A 25169-nucleotide genomic window follows, 5' to 3' on the forward strand; every position below is an offset into this window, starting at 1 on the left:
AAGGTTTCGTAAGATATGTTGTGTCCTCATATATTTTGTTGTTACAATGCATGTCTGTATCTCTTATAACAAATTAGTTTAAACTGAGTTTGCTAATGAATTACTGTGTCACCAAATGATGCATGTCTAAAAAGTGTGTCACCAACATGAACAGTTAGGAAAGCTCTGCTCTAGATTAAGACCACTTCCCCTCATAACATCAATCAAATGACCAGTCAGCTCTGCCTGAGCTAGACTTTTAGCCCACTGATCCTTATTAGACCCTATCTCCTGAACAACAGTTGAATTTTACCCCTCCCACTTGTCAAGCATGCATATTTCTGTGTGCCATGATGGTCCCTAAGACAAAGAGCAGAACACCAACCTCCCCTGCTCCCCCCTCTTTTACAATTTAAGGGCAAGTAATAAATCCATCTGGCCCAAGGATGTTTAGGTTAGCCTGGCTGGTAACAGTGTGATGCGCCTCTCTCCCAGATTCACACAGGCAAGTCTTATCTGCTCGCAGAGAAAGTGTGAGAAAGGGAGATGTTTTTAATAGCCTATGTTCCTTAGTAATAAGATACTATATAGTAACCTTTGAACCCGTGACACAGATTGCATTTGTATGATATCCTTTGAAGCCATCCTATAAAGTAACTATGTAAGTCTGTATACGTCACTACTTCCAAGAATTCTGTCCTTGGCAAAGCTATGGAGTTTCTACAGTAAAGTAACTTTTGATTAAATAACAAAAGACTGATTATTGAGAAATATCGATGCTTGACACCACTCAGCATTCTCATATCCTTCCTGTCTGGATGTTGCTGTGCCTTTCCACAGACAAAATTCTGTGAAGGGATTGGTACATGAAACTGAAAAGTGCAGAACAGTCACGTATCCATCACATTGCTCTTATATCCAGCAAGCCTCACTGCAGAAGAGGAATTTCAATCTAGTTTTGATGTAGTATTTCAAGGGGGTGGTGCCTTATCATTTTTTCATCAAGATTTTGCTGGCCGTACAGCCAGTTCTCCCTCATGAGAGAGAGGGCAGGAAGAGTTGCATCAGCAGGCCCTACGCTAGGGTTTCTGCCATCCATGGCAGAATCCTGCACCGGTACCTCTCATCTCACCCAGAAGTGATGTCACCTCAATGCCCCCCCCCAACACCCCCCTCCCCCAACTTTGCTCAGCCTCGGGAAGCCTTGGCAAGGTCCGGAAGACAGTGGGCATGCTCAGAGCTGGGCTCTGAGCTACTCACTGCCTTGCCCCCCTCCCTGATTTTGCCAAGGCTGCCTGAGCCTTGGGAAGTCTTGGCAAAGTCTGGAACGCAGTGGGTGTGCTCAGAGCCAGGCTCTGAGAGCGCTCGCTGCCTCGCTCCCCCAATTTTGCCGAGGCTGCCCGAGCCTTGGGAAGCCTCAGCAAAGTCCAGAAGGCAGTGAACGTGCTCAGAGCCAGGTTCTGAGTGTGCTCGCTGCCTCGCCCCCCCCCCCCGGCGCATGAGGAGAGGGGGCACTTTATGGTGCCCCTAGGCCACCGCCTACTTGGCCAGCTCCCACACGCCGGCTCTGTGCATCAGTGCTTACTTCTTGTAGCCTTTCTTTACATGCCTTGGGGAATGCTGACCCCCATTTTAGGTCAGGAAGCAATTTTCAGCCCTGGCTCCAGCCTGGTGGAACTCTCTGTCTAGTGACATCTGCACTTTGAGAGACCTTGCTCAGTTCTCCAAGCCTGTTTGGCCAGGAATCCTGGAGGTTTTTTGCCATCTTCTGGGCATGGAGCAGGGGCCACTGGGAGTGGATATTTGTGAATCTCCTGCATTGTGCAGGAGGTTGGACTAGATGACCCTGGCAGTCCCTTTCAGCTCTATGATTCCATCTTGTGCTTGTAGGGCATAGTAGCTGTGAGTCTTGAAAATACGGGAACCATATGAGGAACGGATTTGTTTTACAGTTGTTAGAGACAGAGACCCATAGCCTGAACGTATCAAGCAACTATTGCGGAACGAAACTTTATTGCTCTGGTAGGTGCTTTCCAACCAGGAATGGGGATGGTGCAGTATATAAAGGGTTCATACTGTTTTAGCCCTACTCACCAAAGGCTCTTTCAAAGGATGGTGCTGGCTGAACTTAAAGAAAGGACTCAAGGCTATCTTAACGAAGTAACAGTTTATTCCTAAATACAACCTTCTATAACATCAGCTAGTACACCTTGGTAAAGCAATAACTTCACTTAATACTTATCTAAATTCCCCAATAACACAGAAAATAAACAAAGACATAAAGCATAAGATCAAGAATTTCTGGAGGTGCTACTCATAACTGTCAGCGAGAAATGAACTCTCTGCTGTCCTGTTGAGAGTGGGACCTCTAACAGAAATTTTGTACCGTTTTTGTAGGTAAAGATCGAACAAGTCACACCATTTGATTATGACTTAATTATGTTTGGCACCTCACACAATAAATTCTTTATGAGGGAGATGTTCCCATCGTCAGAAATTTTGAGATGTTGTTGATGTACTAATGCAGCAGGATACGGGATTTATTTGCACTTCTAGACAGATAACAGGATAACATACACTTTTACATTTTAGAGAGGAGAGGGGGCTATTTACATTTTATTACAGGGGATCTGTGTAGTTAAATGTTAACTTTAGGGTCTGGGGTCTTGATTTCAAAGGGATATATCTAGGGGTGTGCAAAAAATATATTTTGCAAATGCATGCTTTGGATTGGCTGCTGGGGCTCCTTTTCCCCTCCCCCTCCTTTCCTGATTCCAGGGAGGCTATGGGAGATGTGGGAAAAGGCTTCCAAAGGCGGGAAAGGAGGCAAGCAGCATCCCTGAGGCTGCAGAAGCTCCTTTCCCGCCTTTTACATTGACTTCCGAATACTTCCGAATATCGATTCGGAAGTATATGGGAGCCCTATGCTTCCAATTGGATTCAGAAGTATATGGCGCCGTATACTTCTGAATCAGGGGGTATTTGGCAGCACATTACCGGCCGGTCTCAAATTTGCCCTTTTTGGGCAAAATTATTGAGAAGGCAGTGGTGTTACAATTGCAGAGTTTCCTGGATGATGCTTCCATCCTCGATCCCCACCAGTCCGGCTTCTGCCCGGGCCATAGGACAGAGACAGTGCTGGTCGCCCTGGTGAACGATCTCCAGCGGCATCTGGATCGAGGCAGTTCAGCAGAGCTGATGTTGTTAGACCTATCAGCTGCGTTCAATACAGCCAACCATCAGTTACTGACCCGCCGCCTCACCGACGCGGGGATTCAGTGGCTGACCTTGCAATGGCTTTCCTCTTTCCTTGATGGTCGGGGACAAAGGGAGGTGATTGGGGGAGAACTGTCCCAGAGGCACCCACTTAATTGTGGGGTGCCTCAGGGGGTGGTCCTCTCCCCGATGTGGTTCAACATCTACATGCGCTCCCTTGCCCAGATTGCCTGAAGGTGTGGGCTGGGTTGTCACCAGTATGCTGATGACACCCAGCTCTATCTACTGATGGACGGACGGCCTGGCAGTGTCCCAAAAAATCTGGACCTAGCGCTGCAAGTCGTGGCAGATTGGCTCAGGCTGAGTAGGTTGAAGTTGAATCCAGCAAAGACAGAGGTCCTCTGCCTGAGCCATGGTGGCCTGGGAAGGGAAATCCCCCTACCAGTTGTTGATGGTGCGTCATTGGAAACAGCGTGCAAGGTCAAGAGCTTGGGGGTGCTACTGGAGCCTTCCTTGTCAATGGAGGCCCAGATAGCAGCCACTGCTAAATCTGCCTTTTTTCATCTTAGGCAAGCGAGGCATTTGGCTCCCTTCCTGGAGCGTGACGACCTGGCAACAGTGATCCGTGCAACCATCACCTCGAAGTTAGACTACTGTAATGTCCTCTACATAGGGCTGCCCCTGTGCCGAACCCGGAAACTGCAGCTAGTGCAGAACACGGCAGCCAGACTGTTATTGGGACTCCCTAAGTGGTAGCACATACTGCCGAGGCTACGGGAACTGCACTGGCTGCCAATTGTGAACCGGATTCTTTACAAGTTGCTGGTTATTTACTTTAAAGCTCTATATGGCCGAGGACCTGCCTACCTTAGGGACTGTCTCTCCCCATATGTTCACCAGAGGGTACTGAGATCTGGCTCACAAAACCTATTGACAATCCCTGGGCCAAGGAGGCCAAACTGAAAGTTATGAGAGAAAGGGCCTTTTCAATCACAGCTCCCCACTGGAAGAACCAATTACCAAAAGAGGTGCGGGCCTTGAGGAGCCTTAACCAGTTCCGCAGGGCCTGCAAGACTACCCTCTTTCAGCTGGCTTTTTCTTAATGTGAAATTTACTGTACCGTTGTCACGTAAAATTGTGTCAAGATGAGTAACATCGAGATTGTAGCACCAAATTAATTTGTTGGTTTTAAATTTGATGGTTTTAATTAGATGGTTTTAATGTAATAGTACATTTAATTGAGTAATATATAATTGCTATCTAATTAGTGTATTTTTATTATTGTATTATTGTAATGTCTGCATTTTATGCCATGTAAGCTGCCCTGAGCCTGCTTTGGCGGGGAGGGCGGGATATAAATTAAAAATTATTATTATTATTTATTATTATTCTTCGGTTCGGCTGAACTGAATGCACACCCCTAGATATATCTGCATACACATTCCATTGATTGTTTTTGTGCTTACTCCCTGGAGGGAGGTATGGTGCTTGTGGTCACATAGGCCCAAAGGTGAAAGGTCAAGAACAGGCATAAGGAATTCTGGAATCTTAATACTGACTATAGCACATCTTTTATTTCCCAAACCACCATTCTGATTAATTTTTCCCACAACTATATTTCCTCCTGTCCATACTCTCAACTTCCACTAGATGGCAAGAATGCCTTTTGAATATTAAAAAAGGATCTCCTAGATTGGAAAGAGATACAATTGGTTTTAAAATTGAAGGACTGCAAGTACTAGGCGGGAGCCTGCCATCCATGCATATATCCTCCCAATATAGGTGGTACCATCTTACCTGAAAGGGGCAGCATATGGAGCAGGGGTGGCCAAACTGTGGCTTGGGAGCCCCATGTGGCGCTTCCACTCATATTGCGTGGCTCTCGAATGCCCAACTGCCCCGTGGGCTGGTTTGGAGAAGACATTTGTACCTTTAAATCACTTCGGCAAGCCAGCCAGTGGCTTGGAGAATGCATTTCAAGTTTGTTTCTTTCCGCTTTCCCCTCTACCTTCCTTAAACATCTGGTGTTCACATCTTGTGGCTCTCAAGCATCTGATATTTACTCTGTGCAGCTCTTTCATTAAGCAAGTTTGTTCACCCTTGATTTGGAGTTTCAGTTTGGGTCTATGGCAACCCAAAACCCTGAAAAGTCAGAGTTTCATGTAATGTATACAGAGGCTGTATATATATGCGTAACTTATGTGTTGTCTCTTCTAGACAAAATGAGAACCATACATATCAGGAGGTTCAAAAAAGCACATGATTGGCAGGCTGCCAGTACAGGCAATCATAGCGGAAAGGAGTGAATGTGGGGTTGATCTAAAAGTACATGCAGGTCTTCACCAGGAGAGCTGATTTATATCAGGCTTGGTCGTAATGGGCTTCAAAAGGAAATATTCAGCTTCTTATTTATTTTAACATTATTGAACTCAGAAACAGATTAGTAGCCCATTCAGCTGGCTAAAAGAATTAATAGGGGTAAAATGCCCAAATCTTCCTACTTCTGCTAGCAGGTGAACAGCTGTATTTTGCACCAGGTGAGGTTTCTGAGTTAAGAACATAAGAGAAGCCATGTTGGATCAGGCCAGTGGCCCATCCAGTCCAACACTCTGTGTCACACAGTGACAAAAAAAAAAAAAGGAGGTTCACAAATGGGACTGGAAGCCCTTCCACTTTGCCCCCCCCCCAAGCACCAAGAATGCAGAGCATCACTGCCCCAGACAGTTCCAATAATATACTGTATAATAATAATATACTAATAACCACTGATGGACCTCTGCTCCATATTTTTATCCAACCCCCTCTTGAAGCTGGCTATGCTTGTAGCAACCTCCACGTTCTGTGGCAGTGAATTCCACATGTTAACCACCCTTTGGGTGAAGAAGCACTTCCTTTTATCCGTTCTAACCCTACTGCTCAGCAATTTCATTGACTGCCACGAGTTCTTGTATTGTGAGGAAGGGAGAAAAGTACTTATTTCTCTACTTTTTCCATCCCATGCATAATCTTGTAAACCTCTATCATGTCATGCACCATAAATTTATACAGAAGCATTATGATACTGGCTGATTTGTTTTCAATTCCTTTCCTAATAATTCCCAGCATGGCGTTGGCCTTTTTTATTGCAATCGCACACTGTCTTGACATTTTCAGTGAGTTATCTACCACGGCCCCAAGATTTCTCTCTTGGTCAGTCTCTGCCAGTTCACACCCCATCAACTTGTATTTGTAGCTGGGGTTTTTGGCCCCAATGTGCATTACTTTGCACTTGGCCACATTGAACCTCTTCTGCCACATTGACACCCACTCACCCAGCCTCAACAGATCCCTTTGGAGTGCCTCACAATCTTCCCTGGTTCTTACCACCCTGAACAATTTAGTGTCATCTGCAAACTTAGCCACTTCACTGCTTACTCCCAACTCCAAATCATTAATTAACAAGTTAAAGAGCATGGGACCCAGTACTGAGCCTTGCGGCACCCCACTGCTTACCACCTTCCACTGCGAAGATTGCCCATTTATACTCATTCTCTGTTTCCTATTAATTAGCCAGTTTTTGATCCACAAGAGGACCTGTCTTTTTACTCCATGACTCTCGAGCTTACTAAGGAGCCTTTGATGAGGAACTTTATCAAAAGCTTTCTGGAAGTCAAGGTAAACAACATCTATTGGGTCCCCTTTGTCCACATGTTTGTTCACCCCCTCAAAGAAATGTAACAGGTTAGTGAGGCAAGATCTTCCCTTACAGAACCCATGCTGAATCTTCCTCAATAACTTGTCTTCATCAATGTGCCTACTCATTCCGTCCTTGATAATGGTTTCCACCAACTTTCCCGGTATTGAAGTCAGACTGACTGGCCTGTAATTTCCCGGATCTCCTCTGGAACCCTTTTTAAAGTTGGGGGAACATTTGCTAGCTTCCAGTCCTCAGGAACGGGGGCAGATTTCAATGTAAGATTACATATTTTTGTCAGGAGATCCACAAGTTCAACTTTGAGTTCTTTCAGAAATCTTGGATGTATGCCATCCAGACCTGGTGACTTATTAGTTTTTAATTAATCAATCAGTTGTAGGACTTCCTCTCTTGTCACCTCAATCTGACTCAGGTCTTTCAACACCCCTTCCAAAATTAGTGATTTTGGAGAGGGCAAACACTTCTCATCTTCCACAATGAAGATGGAGGCAAAAATGCATTCAGCTTCTCAGCCATTTCCCTATCCTCCTTCAGTAATCCTTTTACCCCTTGGTCATGCAAGGGCCCCACTGCCTCCCTGGCTGGTTTCCTGCTTCTAATCTGTTTGAATAAATTTTTATTGTTGGTCTTTATGTTTTTTGCAATATGCTCCTCATGGCCCCTTTTTGCCTGCCTGATCACAGTCTTGCATTTGATTTGCCACAGCCTGTGTTCCCTTTTATTAATCTTACTTGGACTAGCTTTCCATCGCTTAAAGGAATCCTTCTTACCTTTTACAACTTCTGTAACTTTGTTAACCATGCAGGACTTTTCTTATACCTGTTTGTACCTTTCCCAACTTGTGGTATATATTTTATCTGAGCTTCTAGGATTGTAGTTTTAAATAGCCTCCAAGCTTCCCCAAGGGTTTTGACTGCATTTACCTTTCCTTTCAGTTTCCTCTTCACATGCCTCCTCATCTCAGAGAATTTACCTCTTTTAAAGTTAAAAGTGGTTGTGCTGGTCTTTTGGGGCAACTTCCTATTTATACAAATGGTGAAATCAATAACGTTATGATCACTGCTCCCAAGCGGTGCAATCACTTTTACATCTCTCACCAGGTCTTGGGCATTACTTAGGACCAAATCCAGGATCGCCCCAGCCCTGGTAGATTCTGTGACCATCTGCTCCATAGCACAGTCATTGAGAGTGTCTAGAAACTCAATCTCTTTCTCTTGATCAGAACACAATCAATCTGCGGGTAGGTAAAATCACCTATGACGACACAGTTTTTACATTTAGCCACTATCTTTAACCCTTCCATCATATTATAATCATCTTTTGATTTGGTAGGTGATAACAAACTCCCATAGTTAAATTTCCTTTTGGGTCCTCTATTTCAACCCAAAGCATTTCTAGAAGGGAATCTAATTCTCTGATCTCAGTCTTACAGGACATACAGAGCCACCCCACCTCCAACCCTTTCCCCGCTATCCTTCCGATATAACTTATATCCAGGAATCACCGTGTCCCACTGATTCTCCTCATTCCACCAAGTTTCTGGAATTCCCATAATGTCTATGTTTTCCCCCAACACTAAACATTCCAACTCCACAATTTTATTTCAAACACTTCTAGCATTTGTATACAAACAGCTATAATTTCCCAGGCAAGTTAGGCCTGCAACCTTCCTCCTGCTGCCTCGAGCCTTTGGCAGACAGTCCATACTGTTTGTCACCATCTCAGTGGACAACTCTGATCCATAACCCGGTATGAGATGAGTCCTCCCGAACCAGAGACATTTCATCTCCTGTCAGCTTTCCCCCAAGATTTAGTTTGAAAACTGCTCTGCCACCTTTTTGATTTTAAACGCCAGCAGCCTGGTTCCTTCTGGGAACAAGTGGAGACCATCTCTTTTGTACAGTTGCCACTTGTTCCCGAAAGCATCGCAGTGCCTAACAAACTTAAACCCTTCCTCCCTACATCATCGTCTCATCCACACATTGAGACTTCTAATTTGTGCCTGTCTCTCCAGCCCTGCACGTGGAACAGGTAGCACTTCTGAGAAGGCTACCTTGGAGGTCCCGGCCTTACGTCTCCTGCCTAGCAGCCTAAATTTTTCCTCCAGGACCTCACGACTGCATTTCCCCACTTCATTGGTGCCAACATGCACCACGACCACTGGCTCCTCCCCAGCACTGTCTATCAAACTATCTACAACACGTGTAATGTCCGCTACCTTCGCACCAGGCAGGTAAGTCATCATACGGTCAGTACGCGGTTTTGCCACCCAGCTGTCTACTTGCCTAAGGATCGAATCACCAACTACCAAGACTCTCCCCTCCCTGCCCAGGGATAGTTGCTTGGCATGAAAGGATACCCGCTCACCAACTGAAGAAGAGGTCCCTTCTGAGGGTGCATTTCCCTTGTCCTCAGCACAGTACCCTGTTCCCTCTCGACCCTCATGCTCCCTGGTAGCAGCGGGGCTGCCATGTTCAGAGTGGGGCTCATCTAACACGTCCCTGAGAGTCTTCTCCGAGTGAATAACTGACTGTCTTTGCATCTCCAGGTCCGCCACCTTGGCCTCAAGGGTACGAACTCGTTCCCTGATGACCAGGAGCTCCTTGCATCGAGTACACACCCAAGACCTCTGTCCTGTGGACAGATAGTCATACATGTGATACTCAGTGCAAAACACTTGGAAAGCCCCCACCCCGCTGCTGGCATTCTATCTCCATGATAGCTTTTTAAAATATACAGTCCCCCTTAAATCCTGTTGTGTTTATGTGGCTCTCCTTCTGGAGGGTCTACTTACCTTATTGGGAACACAAGGAAAATAGGGATCCGGGTTCCTGGTCCTTACAGAGCCCCCAGGCCAAGAGCCCTTTAGCTCTTGCCCTTTGGCTCGCGCCAGAGGCTCGTGCCTCTGGCAATGTGTAGCTTAATAATGCAAAGAGGGTGGAGCCTCAGTCTGCCCCAGGAACACAGCCACTCAGCAACAATCAGAAACAATCACCTACATCCCCCTCAAAGCAAACAAACAGCAGTTCCCCAGCAACCACACAAATTCAGAAATTCTCAACAATCACACAGCTCACACAACTCACACTTCTCAGCAATTTCCCCAGCTGTTTAGAAAGCCAATCTTCACCCTTATAGCCTTCTTATCTTCTCTCTCTCAGAGCTCTCTGAAATGTGGGTTGTATTCAAGTACAGCCACATGTCAAGGGGCCATGAAACAGATTATAGAAACTGAGCGAAAAGACATCCGTGTGCCATGTCTGTAAACTTTTCTACACCATGTAGTTAGATGTCACTGTTCATGAATAATTTAAAAACTGTTAAATCACAGCAGAAAGTAGAGAGTAGGAATAAAGGAACCTCTCACAATGGAGGGTAGTGAGCATTCGGGTCCCACAAAGATTGGTGTTGGAAATCATGCTATTTCGTTTGTTCATAAAATGATCTGAAAGTGGGAGCAGCCAGTGTAGGAGACAGGTTTGCAGATGACAGTAAATTATTCAGGATGGTAAAAACCAAGGCAGATTGTGAAAAGCTACAGGAATATCTCTATAAACTGAGTGAGTGGGCAACAATATAGCAAACAAAGTTCAACGCAAGTAAAGATAAGGTGTTGCATATAGAAACAAAAAATAGTAACTTTAAGTACATGCTGATGGGTTTTGAATTTACTGAGCCCAAGACTGAAAGATCTTGGGGCCGGAATGGAAAACCTGATGAAAATGTCAGCAGCAAAGATGAGGCAAACTCCATGCTAGGAATTACTGGGAAGGGGACTGATAACAAAACAGCCAGTATTGTAATGGCCTTGTACAGAGCTAAGGTGTTGCCCTGTTTGGAATATGGTGTGCAGTTCTGGTCATCATCTGAAACAGGGCATTGCAGAGTTGAGGGAAGTACAGAAGAGGGCAACCAGAATGTAAGACCAGAGGTTCAAACATACAAGGCTCCCACCTGGCCTGTGAGCAACTGGAGCAAGGGAGGGAAGGCAGGACTGCTGGGCGGGGGGGGGGGGGGGGCGAGTGGACACATACTGTGAGGTGTTTGTGGTTGAAGCTGTCAAGATATAGAAAAGAAATGGCTAGGGAGTTGGGCTAAGAGGCTGAGGTAAAATAGTGGGGGAATGGCAACATGGTGTTTTTCCCCTCCTGCCTCCTTCAACCAAAGCTCAGTAATGATTTGCCAAGCAACTACTGGGGGTGGTGAAGCCAAGTGGCTGGTGCTACCACCACTACTGACCACACCAACTAGCTTAGTGTATTTTCAAACTACGCTTGTGGGGGGGGCGGGTGTTAGTGAAAGCGAAAACATGGAGTGATTGTTTTGTGACAAAGGGATAGAGCTAATGGGGAAGAGGGGAGGTGGAAGGCCAGTGTATGGATTGGGAGGCAACTGGGCTGACTTCTGCATGTTACTCTGAGGGAAAGGCGTCCTGGCCTTGGAAGCTAGTGGAAGGGCGAAGGGGGAAAAGGGCACTGCTGTCACTACTGCACTGTCAGGCATCGGTATTTCGAATAACCAAGCAATTGTTTGATACAAAGACTTGTTTTATTGATAATCCGGTACTTGCTCCAAGGTGTGATACCTTGGAAGTGATACAAAATTTCACAAGGTATAGATTCTTAAAGGCTACTTCAAAGGCATTGGAGAAGATAGCTTTAAAACATAACATGCGGATGTAAATTGCAACAAAGGTTCAAAGGGTATTATCAACTACCATTATGTTACTACAACTTCTTCCGGTTCCCAGACATTCTTGTCTTTCTGAGAAGATGTATGGATGGGAACTGGTCGGGGGAGGCACCTTGCTTCCAGCATTAAGGTTACTTGCATATTCTAAATAATCTATCAAGAGGTGAGAAAGGAAGGAAAGAAAAAAAAGGGGGGGGAGAAGCAAGCTTTGAAATGCAACTATGAGAGAGAAGAATTTAGAGGCAGAGAGGAAATGGCTTCCACTACATGCATTGATTCAATACCCAGAAATATCATGCTTGACACTGCACATCTTAATAGCCCCAGAACTAAAAGTCAGAATGAGTGTTATGGTGGGTGGAAGACAGCAACCTCCTTTCCCCACCCCCACTTGTTCTCAGCCTGTGAGAGAAAGGGGTCGTGTGAAGACAAAAAGTGCACCTTGGATATTTCAGAAACAGCCTCTCTGTCAGATCTTCCCCTCAGCTTCAATGGGAAATACAGGACGATGAGAACTGGGAGAGCTGGGAGAGTCAGGTTCAGTCCCCACTCCTCCTGAGTCAGAACCCTATCATCTGGGTCACCAGGGTTGGTCACTCAGCCTGGTACACCTCGCAGGGTTGGTGGTGGTGGTAGGGATGGGTGGCAGAGAGGGGAGCCAATTTCTGCCTCCTCAGAGGTAGAATGGGGGGGGGGGAGGAAACAAAGAGCAAGAGAATGATACTGGGTGCATGGAGGTTGCTGAAAAACTACCTTATTTACTGGTAAGGAGGAGGAGGAGTCTCCTGAAAATGTTATATATTCAAAAACTAAATTTGTGTGGAAAGCTAGAATACACCCCCTTTAATGGTATCTTTTTTGGGGGGAAGGTCTTAGGGATCATTTATCCCCACATGTTCCTCAGAGGGTACTCAGATCTGTTACTGATCCCCAAGCCAAGGGGGGCAAGATTGAAGACCACCAGAGAGAGCGCCTTCTCTATATCAGCCCCCTATTGGTGGAACCAACTCCCGGAAGTAAGAGCTTGTGGGACCTTGCCCAGTTCAGCAAGGTCTGTAAGACAAATCTGTTTCGACTCGCCTTCAACTGGTAGTAGCATATAAGGATACCCAAGAAGGCTGAAGACACTGGAAATTGACACTAGTACCAAATTGTTTTAATCTGTTTTTACTGTTTACTCTGTTCCAATGTTTTAACTGTTAAAAGTTTAGAATTGTAAATGTTTTTATTGTTGTAAGCCACCCTGAGTCTGCTTTGGTGGGGAGGGCAGGATATAAATCCAATAAACAAACAAACAAACTAGTCTTGTATGTGATGAAATACATTTACTGGGGCTTTCGTGGGTTCCCCAGTAAATCATTGCTTTCACTGCTAGGAATCACTTGCTGTTGTTTGTATTTTGGGTTTTAAAATATTGTTGATTGGATTTGCCTTTGACATTTACAAAGTTTAAATCTCTAGTATCTGGCATTACATTTTATGGCACACATGGTCTGGCCCAACAAAGTAACATTTATGTCTGATCTGGCCTTCATAACACATACGTTTGACACCTCTGTGTTAGGGATTTGACTCCCCCCCCCCCCCTTTCAGCTTCCTGATCTGAATGCTGAACTTAATAGCACTGGTAATTCTTTCCAATTGGTGTAACAACCTCTGCATCTCTCACCAGATCTTGAGATCTACTCAGGACCAAGCCCAAGAGCACTACCCCTCTGCTTGGCTCTGTGAACAACTGCTCCAATGCAGTCATTTAAGATGTCTAGGACTCTCATTGCTACAGCCTGACTCGAGCTCGTGTTTGCCCAATCAGTGTGAGAGTAGTTGAAGTCTCCCAGTCAAAGCTCCCTTTGTCAGACAGGAGCACAAAGGAATGATTCTCAAAAGCTTGAACCCTGAAAGTCTTGTTGGTCTCTTAAGATGCTGGTGGGCTCAAATCTAGCTCTTCTTCTGGAGACCTACAGTCTACCTTATCAAAAGTGCCGTATATTTGTGGAACAGATGCCCACCCATAAACTGCAATTCTAAACTGCACCACCAGAGGGCAGCCAGTCTTCACTACGTATTTTCTTAAATGCAAATAGGTTGTTTCTCGCACACCTTTCTTCATTTACATATGTATATAACCATTTTCCTCCACAGTGGGGACCTCTCAACTTCCATTTTCTCCAGCCACCAACCTGAAAGTTACTTGCCCATCATCCAGCAAGCTTCCATAACAGAGTGGGGATTCGAACCTGGGTCTGGCAGATACTAGCCAAACGCTTCAACTGCTGTACATCATGCCTCTTAAAAGGTGTCTCATAAGGTCCAAGAAAAGCTGCATGGATTGCTGAAAGGAAAAACACACACATCCAATACACTATGCAGAAAGACACAGGTCTTAATTTTTATTCTGTAAAGCACTCCGTGCATCAGTAATGCGCCTCCAAGGAACTTACAATCTGAAGTTTAGAAAATCTATAATTAAGGTAGAATGCACAGTTGCAGAAGCTTTAATTGCTGCATCAAATAAAGCTTTCTTTGATTTATGGGTGGTGGTGGCGGCAACGGCCAATTTAAATTGCTACAGGTAAATTTTAATTGGCATCAATGGCACACCCTCTTGCGGTTTCAACCAAAATCCAGTCACCTCTCAAAGCAATTACATAATTAACTTGCAAAACACTGGCCAAGATGTTTGCTCAATGCAAGTTGTTTCTCAGTGGCATGATTCACTTGAAATTGTGTGAGACTTTGGTTTCAGATTTGTCTGAGACCCATCCATTCACATGCAGCCATGTATAGTGGTAAATTTTATAAAGGACACAGATAAACACAATTAAAGATGTTATTATTAACTCAAAAGACAAGTGTGCTTTAAACTCTTGCGATATTTTGTTTGAAATGAGGTGGCGGCGGAATAGTGGATTTGGCAATGCAATTTTAAAAATAAAACACGAAGAAAAGGCTCAAGGATCACAGCAGAAACAAAAATATAAATAAAAATATAAAATGCTCTGAACCTAGGAAAACATGACATGACTGGGCATTGCAAACTTCTTCCCCCCACTCCACCCTCAGATTGACAATGGCTCTTCAGTGCAATATTCCGCTTTGGCTGTAGGTTCCAAGGTAAGAGTATTCACTAGGCAGCAGTTCTCAGGTCTATTCAGCAAAGAGAAACTGGCTCAAAGCATCCATCTTTTATTTGCAAGAAGCTTCAGCTGGCCATAAATGCTGCAAAAGTTAAACTGCTTTAGCTCCACTTCACTGAAATACATTACTACACAAAGGTGCAAAGAAAACACAGAATGGATTTTCCATTAACGTCTCTGGGCCCAGATAGATCAGTCTATCTGGGCGCAAAGTCCTTAATGGAAAATCCATTCTGTGTTTTCCTTGTAGCTTTGCAAGCCCAGAAGAGATTCCAGCTGAAGCCAGCAAAGACAAGGCAGAAGGAGGTGGGAACGCTGTTGGCCTCCAAGCTTCCAAGTATGAGGACAGGAGAGGAAGGGGGAAGAAAATTGCTGTGGGCCTGATTAAAGCCCTGGGCAGGCTGGATGCGAGTGAAAGGGAACCTCCATATTCAAAGGCAGTAAACCTCTCCAAGCCAGGAAGCTGATAGGAAGAAATCATTTGAAATGTGGTGTTGGAGAATAGTTTTGCAGATTCTGAGGACTGTCAAAACATAAAAAAGTGGGTTCGAGATCGAATCAAGTCTGACCTCTCCCTAGAAGCTAGAATGACTAAACTGAGGCGATCATACTTTGGTCACACTATGAGAAGTGCTGACTCTATAAAAGAAGCCACAGTACTCAGTTTGCAAGACCTGAGCAAGGCTCTTAAACAATAGGATGTTTTGAAGGACATTAATAAGGTCGCCATAAGTCAGAAGTGACTGGATAGCACAGTAGAAAGAGGAGGAGTTGGTTTTATACCCTGCTCTTTACTACCCAAAATAATCTTGGAAAGGCTTACAGTGTCCTTCCCTTCTTCACCCCACAACAGACACCCTGTGAGGTAGGTGGGGCTGAGAGAGCTGAGGGAACTGTGACTGACCCAAGGTCACCCAGCTAGCTTCATGTGGAGGAGTGGGAAATCTTAACTGCTACACGAAGCTGGCCCTCCAGTGCCAGGAGGCAACATCAGGTGAAGGCCACTATACCCTGCTAGCCCTCCAGATGAACTGGTTGGCTGTGTGTGAGACAGGATACTGGACTAGATGGACCACTGGTCTGATCCAGCAGGGCTCTTCTTATGTTCTTAACAGGGTTGGCGTTAGGTGGTGGTCAGCTCGATGGTTTCTCAAGCAGGCCTGCTCTCATTGGCCTGTCCTCAACATTTTATCCCGTCCTTCCTCCCCCAAACCTTGAGATTGCTTATAAGGTTCTGCCCTTAAACAACCCTGAGAAATAGGTTACACTGAAATTTTTTATCTCTGTAGGTCTCCTTCAAGACTAACTAGTTCCAACAACACTGGTTGTTTGGGGTAGAAGCAACCTGGAGCAACTATTTCCATCAGGCTGGAGTGGCCAGTTAGCTTCCTTTTAGCCCAGTGGGCCACTGTCCTAGAGGGCTGTTGGTGGCTGGGAGCAAGCAGAGCCAAGCCCCAGCAACTCTGCCTGAGCCTCAGGCACCACATGGCCCCTTATCAGCCACGGCTGTTTGCGTCAACTCACCAGCTGTCTCCTCCTGCACAGCTTCCAGTTTGGGGGATGATGCAGCAGGTGAGCTAATGCCTGTTGTCAGCCCCATGGAGCCGAGTGGCCCTGCAGCACTTGCTTGTAGCAAAAGCAAGGGCTGCTCATCTTGACTCGCTTCAGGGCCACTGTCACTTCCCAGGCCACTCCTGGTATCCATCTACTAGCATTTAAAAAAATAAATCTTAGGAAGTGTAGTTCCAGAAGTGCGTAAGAGTGATGTTGTTGTCTTTTTAAAGACACTGAGTAGGTTATGGCAGTGTTCTCCCCCATTGCTCCATGTCTGTTTTACTGATGTACATATATACTGCCCGGAAATGTTTGTTGCTTTGTTTGCAGAAACAAATGACAGGACTCAAATGAAAAAAAACCAACCAACCAGCTTTATTTCCAATTGGTCAGCAGATAAAATTACACATGGCTGTCAAACGATATTTATAAAAGGCACACATTGGGTAGCGATCTCGAGTTTTAAAAGAAACTAATGACTTTCTTCTTTGCTTCATGGTTTTAAGACTTTACAATAAGGCCACGATCCAAACGCAGAGTTTGGCATGCCACTGGTTTTACCAGACTCTGCACAAGAGAGTGTGGGCTGCAGCGTAAGGCGTTCTATTTTCTGATAGCCCCACTCGATGCTATTTAGGCTTTCTGGTGTGACTGTAGGCTGTCCCTTGCAGAAAGAACCCCTACAGGTGTGATCATTTCATCTTCTACCAATGCAGCTATTCCACCAGTTGCTTTCCAGTAAGTCATTTATCTCCTTTGCAAGAAAGGGGGGGCTGGGGAGGTCCAAGCAGCTTACAAAGCGCCTTCTCAACCACCATCCTTCTCTGACTCACTCAGGACAACTGGGTGCCCTTAACTCCACCCCCACTCCATCTCTGAGCAATTTACAAAGGCCACTTGAGTACTTGGGCAGACATCATTTAGCACCTTGGCTGGCCTGGAAATTCTGGTCTCCTGCAGGATTACGAACTATTGCCTTGAAAAATAAACTCTAAGGCAGTCCTTTAAATTAAGGTAAAAAGGGGGGGGGGTAGGGAGAGAAATTGTAAAAAGTACTCTTACATTAAAAAAACAGGTTAAAAATCACACTTAATTACAAGGATTCATAAAAGAACATTTACAACAGGTCAAGGAGATTGGACTTAATACACGCCTCAAGACAGGCCCAGGGCAGAGATCAGACCAAGAAGGACGACGTCTGTTTAAATTCACCCTGGAAAACGATAAGAGAATTTAAGGAAATTGCAGAGGGACAGCACAGGACTGTGACAATTCAGAACGCTGACATTGCAGGGATTCTGTTGCTCATTATCCACATGTTATCCAAAGACCCACCTCTGAGGATGGTGATGTAATACTGATGGCTGCTTTGGTCACTGGACGAAAAACCACGGCTAATAGCTTTAATACTGAGTATTTCAGTATTTTAAGCACTTTGTAGATGTATAACCTGTACAACAACCCCAGAAGGTAGGCCAGTCTTATATTGCAGATGAGGGGATAGGGCAGAGAGAGAAAGAGAGAGAGAGCTAAAGAGTGGGGCTTGCTTCAGGCTTGCTCTAGCAAGCTTTGGCACAGCAACATTAGGCCATGATTAGGGATGGGCCAACTCGTGGGTCGTTCCAAATTGGTTCGGGTACTCGCACTATGCATGACTTGCAAAACAAAGCAGCTTGTTTTTTGGGTGGTTCACCTGTGTTGCTATCGGGCAGGGGATCCTCTTTGTGCTCTGTGACATGCCCGGTGTGGTGACGTCACCCAGAAGTGACGTTATTGTGCTGGACACAATGGCAGAGGATGCTCTGTCACGTCCTCACTGAGTGTCTCCCCAGCGACATGCCTAGCACGATAACATCACGTCCGGCTGACGTCATCATGATGGGCATGTCACGGCACACCGGCGCTCCTGAACCAACAAGCCACAATTTGTTCAGAAAATCAAAACCCACAGAACAAAACAAACCTCCAAATTGGGCAAAACCGACGAAACGTGAAATGAAACGAAACACCATTTTCACATTCTGTGCCCATCCCTATCCATGATGCATCATGAAGGTCGCATTGCAAAGAAATACTAACAACCCAACTTTAAACTTAACTTATAGGCTTCAAAAACAACCCAGAACCCACAACTTGAGATATTTGGCTTTTGACTCTAGAACAAAATATGGGTGTAGCTGAAGACACCTAAGTCTAGAACTATGGAATGACCAGAACAATAAAAGATGAGGTAAGATGACTGCTAGAACTTCCAAGTCTGCACTTCAGTTTCTTAACCACTAAACTAAGCCAGCTGGTAGGAGACTGTCAGACATCCTAGAGAAGCAGGTACCATCAGTCACCGCCTGCCTGCCAAGATGACTAAACCGACAGTAGAGAGAGCCAAGCTGCATCATCATTCATTCAGGTCTGCGGTTTGCAATGTGCCACTTGCCTCAACCTCCCCAGCCCATTACATCACCACCATGACCCACTTCAAAACTAGGGGAAGGAAGGCTTTCTGTGGGAGAGCAATGCAAAAAACGTTGGTAACCCTGCCTCTTCTTTACTTACATCGCTCCGGTTGGAAGGCTGGCTGTAAATGACCTTCTTGTTGGTGCTGCTAAACAGATGGAAACAGAAGGAGAATTAAAAAGCAGAAGAAGGGGGGTGGCAAGAGGCCACAGTAGAGCTGGCATACCAACTGCTGGATGACCAGACAGTGCAGAAGCCCACGAGGAAGGTGGCATGGCAAAGGACATTCTTCTCACCCCCACTTCAGCCACACTCTCCAGTGCCTGGAAGCAAGGCAGAGGAAATCCCACCCCCAATATTGAGGATATTGTCATAAGTTGGAGTACATGCATGAGGTGGGGTGGGGTGGATAAAACAAAACCCAAACAATTGTGTGGTAGACAGCAAAACTACAACACGAGCGGCAGCCAAACAACGGGAGAAACGTCTACTCACTCTCTTCTTTCTGAAAGCAGAAAAAAAGGAAAGGCGATGATTAGCCAAGTGAGGAGAACCTTGCCCAAAGCGCTCCACACCATTTTGTTTCTCTTCTCACCACATCAGGAAACAGGCTAGGCTGAGAATCCACGGCTGTGGCCCAAGGACATTGTGGATGATTCTAGTGGGGATTTGAACCTGCTGACCCACATGCAGAAACTGTGTGTGGTATTCCAGGAATGCTGGACTTGGACCAAGGAGATCTGGGTTCAGATCTTCCTGCTCCCATTCCCAACCATTAGGCCCACCAGGTGGAAATACTAAGGTCAGTATTTCAACTTAGCCCACTTCACAAGAATACTGCAAGAACAAATGGGGTCTCAGGAGCTTCAACTATAAAGAAGGTGCATCTCTTAACATGAGCTGAAAGCTGAACAGCGCTACATTTGAGCAGCGCTATGACAGCTACATCTGTCTGCTTCGAAGTCCAAATCAAGGAGCTGGCTTTAATCTACACAAACTTTAATGATTACTTATTTCTATACAAGTCCACATGTCCTTTAAGATCAAGTCACAGGACACTACTTGCTGTCCTGGTCTTACTTCAGGTCCAGACAGTGGTAGCTAGGAACAGGGCCCTTATGGTGGCGGCACCGAAACTGCTGGAATGACATGCATGGGGTTGCTAGGAAAGCCATGCCTTTGAAAGATTCAAGGGGGGTATAGAAATACTCTCTTTTGGGTAATTTTAGAAAATTAAGCACCTCTGTTTTTGACTTCTTAAGTTTTGAGATTCTGGGGAAATTCAGTTTAATTTTAAAACACAAGATTAGAGGAGGAAGGTCCACCACAGACTGGCACATACTAACAGTAGTGTCGAGATGAAGACACTGCCATTAGCAAAATGCATCTGTGGGATCCAACTTGGAAGAAGAACAGGACAAAACAAACCCAGTTGCTTTCCCCAGAACTCTTTCCACAGCAGCCCTTGAGGAGGAAGCCACAAAACCCTCAACTCTGAAATGGAACCAGCCACTCAGCTACTTACTACTGAAGAACCCTCTGCTGTAGGCGAACCAGATGCCAAAGCCTGCTAGCCCGAAGACAATCAGAAGCAACACCACAGCTGCCACGATGCCACCCACATTGACCTCACCTGCAGACAAAGGAAGATTGGGAGGGCACTTCTTAAAGGGAGCCTGGCATATTGCGAGAACCTCCACACTCTAGCAAACAGTAAAGACTGTCCCCTCTGACAATACTGACCTCCACCCTATGCACACCATACCGTTAGAAAGTTCCCAGTTCAGACCTTGTCTCTGCCACCAAATTCATTGTCTAGCCTTTGGAAGCCCACTCTCTCCTCCCAGCTTCAGCCTTTTCATCTATGCTCAAAAAAGTATGTAACTACTAATGCCACCCATCTCTATAGCACTTTAGAACATTCCCATACACCAGCCTTAAAATATGACAGATGCTCAAAATGAATAAGGTAAACATTCCTGCAATATCCACCCTTCCAGGTAAGGCCACTGTTATTCCCATCCTGTATACAAAAAGGCAGGGCTATTTTTGTAGCAGGAACTCCTTTGCATATTAGGCCACACACCCCTGATGTAGCCAATCCTCCTGGAGTTTACAGTAAGCCCTGTAAGCTCCAGGAGGACTGGCTACATCAGGGGTGTGTGGCCTAATATGCAAAGGAGTTTCTGCACAAAGCTGAGAGAATAGCAGCTTGCCGAATACCACCTAGCAATTTTTATGACAGAGGAGAAGAACATTATTGAAAAGCCTCCCTTAAACTAAGAAGCTAGTATTAGCAAGGATATACATATTCTGGAGTGCGGTGAGCAATCCAGAACACAGTTCCAGTAATCTGAAGTGCCTCTTTTCATTCTATGTTTTTATTCTCCACTGCAGCCAGCTCCTCTGCCCACAATTACATGAGTGAGCCTTTGGCTCCTGTGCTTCCCTCTTTTGCTTGCAGATCATAAAGCTTCCTCTCATATCCAAAATGGCAAAGAACAGTTTTGGTTCCCTTCCAAACCAGAATGCAGACCACTGGCCAAAGAGAACTACAGTTTGTCACAAAAAGAGGAAGGGGGTGGGTGGGTGGGAAGTCAGAGCACATAAACCTGTGGTTCTGTTAACCGGCATTATTTCCAGGTTAAACTTGGCTAGAAGAAGGATCTTTTCAATCTTGTGCAAGGAATAACAATTCCAGGAAAAGAAATGGCTTGGATACCAAGTTATCTAGTTACATGGGATTTTATTTGTACATAAGCATGAATTTATCCTCTAGCATAGTGAGGGGCAGGGCTTTTTTTGAGCAGAAACGCCCAGGAACACAGTTCCTGCTGGCTTGGCATCAGGGGGTGGGGCCTAATATGCAGATGAGCCCCTGCTGGGCTTCTACAAAAAATCCCTGTATGGAACAATGGTGATGGCAGGGGTGTGGCCTAATAGGCAAATGAGTTCCCAGTGGGCTTTTTCTACCAAAAATTCATGCGGGTAATAATGACGATGTCGGGGGTGTGGCCTAATATGCAAATTAGTTCCTGTGACGGAACCGGCCCGATTCTGCCTTCAGACCCAGTCCCGTCAACTCCCTGCTGAGTCGCGAACTCCTGGAGGGAGCTATTTCTCCTCCGGCCACTTGGGCCCGCTGCCACCACCTGCTCAGTCTAGGGGTTCAGATTGAGAGAAACAGGACTCCCAATCCCCCTCTACAGCTCTGAGGCCAGGCCTCAAAGTCCTCTGCCACTCTGTACTTGGGTATCACAGAGACCACAGCACTTCTTTGGGGAACCCCTGGAGGATTGGCACTTTATCCAACTGCATGCCTTCCCCCTTCCCCAGGGCCCCCTTCTTAAAGCAGCGTGGTCTAAAACGGTTGGGGATCTATGTGGTACAGAATTTGACTGCCAGCATTCAAAACAATAAAAATATTTAAATAAAAGGAAAGAAGAAAAGAAAAAAGAAGAACAAAACAAAAACAGTTGCATGTAAAAGGTTAACACAGCACAGCACCCGCACAGCAAGCAGCATGACAAAGAAAAGGTGGTTATAAACGCATCCTACTGTCCCTGGTCTAAACGTGCCCTGCCTTGTGGTTGACTTACGTGGTCTGATTGCCTGGGGTTCTTCTCATCCTGAGTAGGCCTCTCCCAGTCAGGAGCCCACAAACTCACAACCTCTTCCTTCGAAGGCCAGCTGCAGACCCCCTCACTTCCTGCCTAACTCAAATACAGAGAACAAAAGAACTTCCTGCCGCTCTAGGAGGCTTTCCCCCTAGAGTTGCTGGTTTGGCTCTGGTAGGGAGGGGGGAGTTTGGGGCCGGCTAGGCCCCAAAGCCTGCCTAGCAGTTTCATGTTCCCTCCCAACCAAGATGGCGTTTCTCCACAGTTCCTGCTGGACATTTCTACAAAAAAGCCCTGGAGAGGGGTACCAAAAGATGGCCAAAGATGACTTGGTGAAAAAAGGCCTTACCTCTTGCGAGGGGTCTTCCTTCAGATGGATACCTGAATGACAGGGAATGAGGGAGAGAGGCTTGAATCCCCTCTCTCTAACTTCCTGCCAGAGACCCCTCGATCTTTCTACCTCATTCGGCTCATCTGTCCATTCTCCTAACCCAGTCAGGATTTTACAACTACTCTTAGATCTTTACCAATTTGATGACAGGCTATTTTCGCAGAAATTCTCATACGGTCATGAAAAACATGCATGAGCTTTCTGGGTTTCCCCCAACCAACCAACCCTCCCCCACAACATTGCTGGATCAGGTCATCCTATGCTGGAACGCCCCTTCTACTTTGGCCCAGTATTGCTGACATTGCCTCTCCTCTGTCAGCATCCATTTTAGAATCAAACCTGTTGTACAATCACCCCTTCTTCACAATCACAGCTTCCCCAATAAACATCCCTTTAGGAGCTTCTGCTTACAACATGGCACAGACACATAGCATTAAGTTGTAGGGCAAAAGCATAACTTCATGGTTACATATATAAGTATAGCATTAAAATGGGCTGCAGGAAAGGAAGATTTAAAACAAACAGGAGAGGGAGGGGGTTGTGTGTGTTTGTTCGTGCTTTGGCTATTAGAACTTCTTTCAGCCACTGTTCAGACTTGCCCTGGACTCTTGACTCCCACTTTTCTACTTTTGTTAAAATTTCAACGCCAGCTGTTTGGCCATGAAGGCTTCTTGAAACTTGCATGGCTTCTGAAATCTCTGGTGGGGACAGTGATCCAGAAGTTTGCTCGTGTGATGTAAGAACCAGTAATCTAGGTTCTCTTCTCAAACAGATGTTCTCCATAAGATCTCTATGCCTGCTGATGGACTTTTAGAGGAACCAGTTGGCCACTGTTTGAGACAGGATGCTGGCCTACTAGACAGATCACTGGTCTGATTCAGCAGGGATCTTCTGAGGTCCTTCTCAGGGAAAGGCCTTGGCCTCTATGCTCTGTTGTTGGCCATCCAGAGGAACTGGTTGGCCATTGTGTGAGACAGGATGTTGGACTAGATCGGGGTGGTCAAACTTGCTTAATGTAAGAACCACATAGAATAAACGGCAGATGTTTGAGAGCCACAAGACATGAATGTCAGATGTTTGAGAGTTTCAAGACAGGAAGGCAAACAGATGGGGGAGGAAGAAAGAGGTGGAAAGAAAGCAAATTTAACATTATATGCATTCTCTAAGCTGTCTGGCTTGGCGAGATGATTTAAAGAGAGAAATGCCTTCTCCAAGCTGGCCAAAGGGGCAGTGGAGGCTTTGAGAGCCACACAATCTGTGTGAAAGAGCCGCATGTGGCTCCCGAACTACAGTTTGGCCACTCCTGGACCGTTAGTCTGATCCAGCAAGATTCCACTCATGTTCTTATGACAGCTCCTGCCTTCATTGCAAATATCTCTTCTCACACGTTCTAGTCCTTGCCAACTGCAAAACTATCCACCAAGGCTACCTTGGCCTCAGTTGGCTCTAAGCAACCTCAGATGCTGGGTTGCCAGCTCCAGCTTGGGAAATTCCTGGCGATTTGGGGCAGTGCCTGGAGAAGGAGTTCAGCAGGGATGTGATGCCACAGACTTCACCTTCTGAAGATGCCACTTCCTCCAGGGGAACTAGTGTCTGTATGTATGGGGATCAGCTGTAATTCCAGGAGAACTCCAGGCCCCACCTTGAGGCTGGTGACCCCAGCTGAGGCATACTTACTGGGCTCCAAGTGGACAGCTTCTGACTTCTGGGAAGACCCAATACTGTTATCAGCCTCGCAAGAGTAGTCACCAGCATCAAAGGAAGTTGCAGGTTCAAACGTCTGACAGAGAGAAGAAAAGCAGTTAACACAAGTAGATTCCCAGGAATTGGGATAGATCTCACATATCCAATCCTATGACCTATGCTCTTTCACATGTCCCTTTGACTTCTGCATTAGCAGAAACCTCAAGATTTACATGGCTGTTGTAATGATCTCTCTGGATAAAGCGGGCCAAAAGGAAATATTGAGAAAAGGGAACCACACTAGACTCCATTCAGTCCCTGCAATGGTTTTAAAGTATTTTTTTTCTTGTTCTATCACAGAACACACAACTTGACTGTCAAATTTCATTTTATGAACACAGCTGCAATCAGCTTGTGATTTCTAAGGATCAAGATTTGGATCCTGAGGGATTTTCCTGAAAAGATGCAGGATATGAAATGCTAAAACCCCTAATCCACATTTCCACCCAGGCAACAGGACTGCTGCGCACAGAAAATAATGCTCCATGCCACACAAAATACACTGTACACTACTAAAGGTAACGGTGCAAGCACCCTGTTCAAGCACCAGTCGTTTCCGACTCTGGGGTGACTTTGCTTTCACAACGTTTCACGGCAGACTTTTTACGGGGTGGTTTGCCATTGCCTTCCCCAGTCATCTACACTTTCCCCCCAGCAAGCTGGGCACTCATTTTACTGACTTCAGAAGGATG

At 45.7% G+C, this 25169-nt stretch overlaps 1 protein-coding gene across 2 annotated transcripts in view; it reads right to left on the bottom strand.

Annotated features, from left to right (window-relative positions):
* Positions 1-16625: 16625 nt before the first annotated feature.
* F11R (F11 receptor) overlaps positions 16626-25169 on the bottom strand; it is a 46973-nt gene continuing 38429 nt past the window's right edge. Inside the window, exons 6-10 of one of the 2 annotated variants that reach the window (XM_060253445.1) lie at positions 24412-24514; positions 20255-20359; positions 19222-19231; positions 18826-18874; positions 16626-17485 (exon numbers count right to left, since the gene is read on the bottom strand). In XM_060253445.1, the coding sequence (XP_060109428.1) occupies positions 17450-17485; positions 18826-18874; positions 19222-19231; positions 20255-20359; positions 24412-24514 (303 nt within the window). In that variant the 3' untranslated portion in view covers positions 16626-17449. Of the gene's footprint in view, positions 17486-18821; positions 18875-19221; positions 19232-20239; positions 20360-24411; positions 24515-25169 lie in introns of those variants that run through there. The other variant, XM_060253437.1, reaches the window with a different exon arrangement.

Source organism: Heteronotia binoei, chromosome 1, assembly GCF_032191835.1.
Source record: "Heteronotia binoei isolate CCM8104 ecotype False Entrance Well chromosome 1, APGP_CSIRO_Hbin_v1, whole genome shotgun sequence".
Taxonomy (NCBI): domain Eukaryota; kingdom Metazoa; phylum Chordata; class Lepidosauria; order Squamata; family Gekkonidae; genus Heteronotia; species Heteronotia binoei.